Here is a 2,916-nt window from a genome sequence, read left to right on the forward strand (position 1 = left end):
AGGTGACATCTACCATCATCCTCTTCCTCCACCAACAACAACACACAAATGCACATGCAATAGGACAAGAATTACCAAATGTCCTCGAATTTAGCATAGCACACAGCCTAATAGTATATTTGTCCTTTGCTGTTTTACAGGGCAGAGTTGGTGATCCTGGTCCTGTTGGTTACAGTGGAATGAAGGTAGAGTACACTTCTACCACTAACACAACATAAGTAGTGTTTATTGTCCCGCAGCACCGACTGAAAACAAAGACTTTCTGGTTGCGAAGAACTGTATGCTAAATTTATTTGGTATCCTCAGTGATGTCTACAAAAGCTGAGAGTAATGGATGACACGACATTACAAGGTGTTACATTGGGGTTTATTGAACGTACCTGAGTTTGTTTTTGTTTTTAATAACTATTTTCAAACTAAATGGGATGGATTGACATGGATGTTTTTGTTACACATGAAGATACAGGACCAAAAAGCAAGCTCAGTCAGTCTGATGTAAGCTTCATGAAGCTGCTGTCTAGTCTAGTATTGTATTATATTGAATGTATTTATGCTTTTTGTATGTTGTTTACTTCATAATGATCAGTAACTCTGAGTTAGACTTGACTCACCTTATCAATGACCACTATGCTGCTTATCATGTGATGCTAACTATGTGTGTATCTTTGTTTTCAGGGAGACCGTGGTGGGAGGGGAGAAAAGGTACTATCTGACTGCACAAATAAAAACATAATACTTTAAATTTAATGCTGTATATGTTCTATATTGTATGTTTCACGGCTGACGGATGTTGTCTGTGCTTCCTGCAGGGTGAAAAAGGTCGCATAGGCTTCAAGGTGAGCTTTTCTTGGCTTGTCTTATCTTCAGGGGGATGCTCTCTTCTCTGTGATTTCTCTGAAGTTATTAATTGTATTCTCTTTTGTTAATTATTTCTATCTCCTGTATTTTATTTTCATTTTCAGGGAGACAAAGGTCGAGGGGGAAACGATGGAATTGATGGACGCAAGGTGAGTTATAGATCCAGGACCCGTTCAGAACAACGCTGGCCATCTGGTTCATCTTTTTGCTACTGAGGTTTATTATCTCATATGTTTCTGTGGTTTTCCTCATTAGGGTGAACCTGGTTTCCCAGGTCTTTCCGGCTGTAAAGGATCTCCTGGATCAGACGTGAGTTGTACATTTGAAAGTGAAACAGATGGAAAACACTTATTAGATGTCAGCACACTGACAGCAGCTTTAGGGACTCCAAATACACAGACTGTCAGATGCATATGTATTGGTACACACACACATTGTATGTTTCTTTTTAATGGTTTGATTTCTGTCTTAAATACATTAGCACAAGACAGGACACTGCAGTGTTTGTACGACTCTCAGGCACATTTGTTTACTGATTTTCCATTAGTCACCGATGCATGATTAGGAACATCGTTGGTGGTGTGGATCAACATCACATCCTGCCTCTGGAGCCTTTGGGGCCCCTGGCTCTTCAGTAACTGCTTTGTTTTCACTCTCTCCTGCCAGATTGTTTAAATGAAGCAAACATACACAATGCATATTTGAGCATACATGAACAGCAGCCTCCAAGATTGGGTGTTATGGGTTCAGCTGTTTGCTATCAAGTAGTGAGTCTGTCTCTGTGTTTTCTGTTTCTAGGGCCACCAGGGAGAGCCTGGACCAAAGGGAGACCCTGGTTCTTATGGCCAAAAAGGAGCAAAGGTAAGACTTGGAAAATCCTTGTGCTGTCACAGATTGTAGCCTTTTAATGGTCTGTAATAACCTAATTTGTACATATTACAGGGAGATACTGGGAGAGACGGTGAACCAGGAAGACCTGGAAACTATGGCCAGCTGGGGCCTCAGGTACATCAATGCAAAGAGAAACACAGAAGGATGCCACATGACAAAGCAGGAAAAGTGATAGATGAATAAATATCTGTGTTGTGACAGGGCGATCGGGGCCCTCCTGGAGCCAATGGGGACAAAGGGGAGCGTGGTGATGATGTAAGTGATGGAGCTCCTAGACAACGGCAAAAATATAAATTTTGTGACCTAACTGCTAATATCCTGCTGTGTGTATTTCAGGGTGCACCTGGACAGGATGGACCCCGTGGCGAAAGAGTAAGATTAATATTAACTTTAAGTGAGTGTTTGTGAGTTTGTGCTGCCAAAGTATGTGTTAACATCTCTAAAATCCCTTGTAGGGACAAGCTGGAGAGAAGGGGGAGCAAGGTTCCCGTGGAAACAGAGGTCCAAGAGGAGAACCAGTGAGTGACGCAAAGGATGTTAGGAAGAAGGAGGGTTTGTGAGCATGTCAGGAACTGGCGGGATGTGCAGTTTGGTGCTTGTACAGAGTCAACTGCAACCGCACTGCCCTTAATGACACTTGGCTCCTTGTGTGATACTTGTCTATTGTTGTTGTATTGAATGTTTTTGGGTGATTTATACCCTACATCTGTTTGTTTTTTTTTTCTAGGGGGAGCCAGGACCCCGTGGAGAGCAGGGGAGGGAGGGCTCAGCTGGCCTCAACGGAGCCCCTGTAAGACATATATATTCATATAGGCACAAACAGGTGCTAAGTGCGCTGTTTGCTTCCATGTTGTGTAGTGTTTCAGGAGGCAGAGCCCCAAAAATGGACCACCCACTTTCTTTTCTGACACCATCCTTTCTTTCCAGTGGAAGAGGAAAACTTGTGCCTGTGTGTGTGTGTGCGTGTGTGTGTGTGTGTGTGTGTGTGTGTGTGTGTGTGTGTGTGCGCGCGTGTTGTGCTTCTCACTCTGTCCACATGTGAGCACTTGTATATCCATATTTCATTGGGGGGGGGCACATTGGGCAGAAGCTTAAACAGTAGGTTTGGCCGGTGCCCCAGAGAGCTGCCCACTCCTGCACGCTCCCCTCTTTCAGAATTTCAGTTTG

At 43.5% G+C, this 2,916-nt stretch overlaps 1 protein-coding gene across 1 annotated transcript in view; it reads left to right on the forward strand.

The window, feature by feature from the left end:
• Positions 1–2,916, forward strand: part of col6a1 (collagen, type VI, alpha 1) — a 20,689-nt gene that overhangs the window by 4,003 nt on the left and 13,770 nt on the right. Inside the window, exons 9-19 of the mRNA XM_020604536.1 lie at positions 141–185; positions 676–702; positions 810–836; positions 963–1,007; positions 1,114–1,167; positions 1,657–1,719; positions 1,801–1,863; positions 1,951–2,004; positions 2,086–2,121; positions 2,205–2,267; positions 2,477–2,539. Coding sequence (XP_020460192.1) covers positions 141–185; positions 676–702; positions 810–836; positions 963–1,007; positions 1,114–1,167; positions 1,657–1,719; positions 1,801–1,863; positions 1,951–2,004; positions 2,086–2,121; positions 2,205–2,267; positions 2,477–2,539 — 540 coding nt within the window. The remainder of the gene's footprint in view (positions 1–140; positions 186–675; positions 703–809; positions 837–962; positions 1,008–1,113; positions 1,168–1,656; positions 1,720–1,800; positions 1,864–1,950; positions 2,005–2,085; positions 2,122–2,204; positions 2,268–2,476; positions 2,540–2,916) is intronic.

Source organism: Monopterus albus, unplaced genomic scaffold, assembly GCF_001952655.1.
Source record: "Monopterus albus unplaced genomic scaffold, M_albus_1.0 scaffold66.1, whole genome shotgun sequence".
Taxonomy (NCBI): domain Eukaryota; kingdom Metazoa; phylum Chordata; class Actinopteri; order Synbranchiformes; family Synbranchidae; genus Monopterus; species Monopterus albus.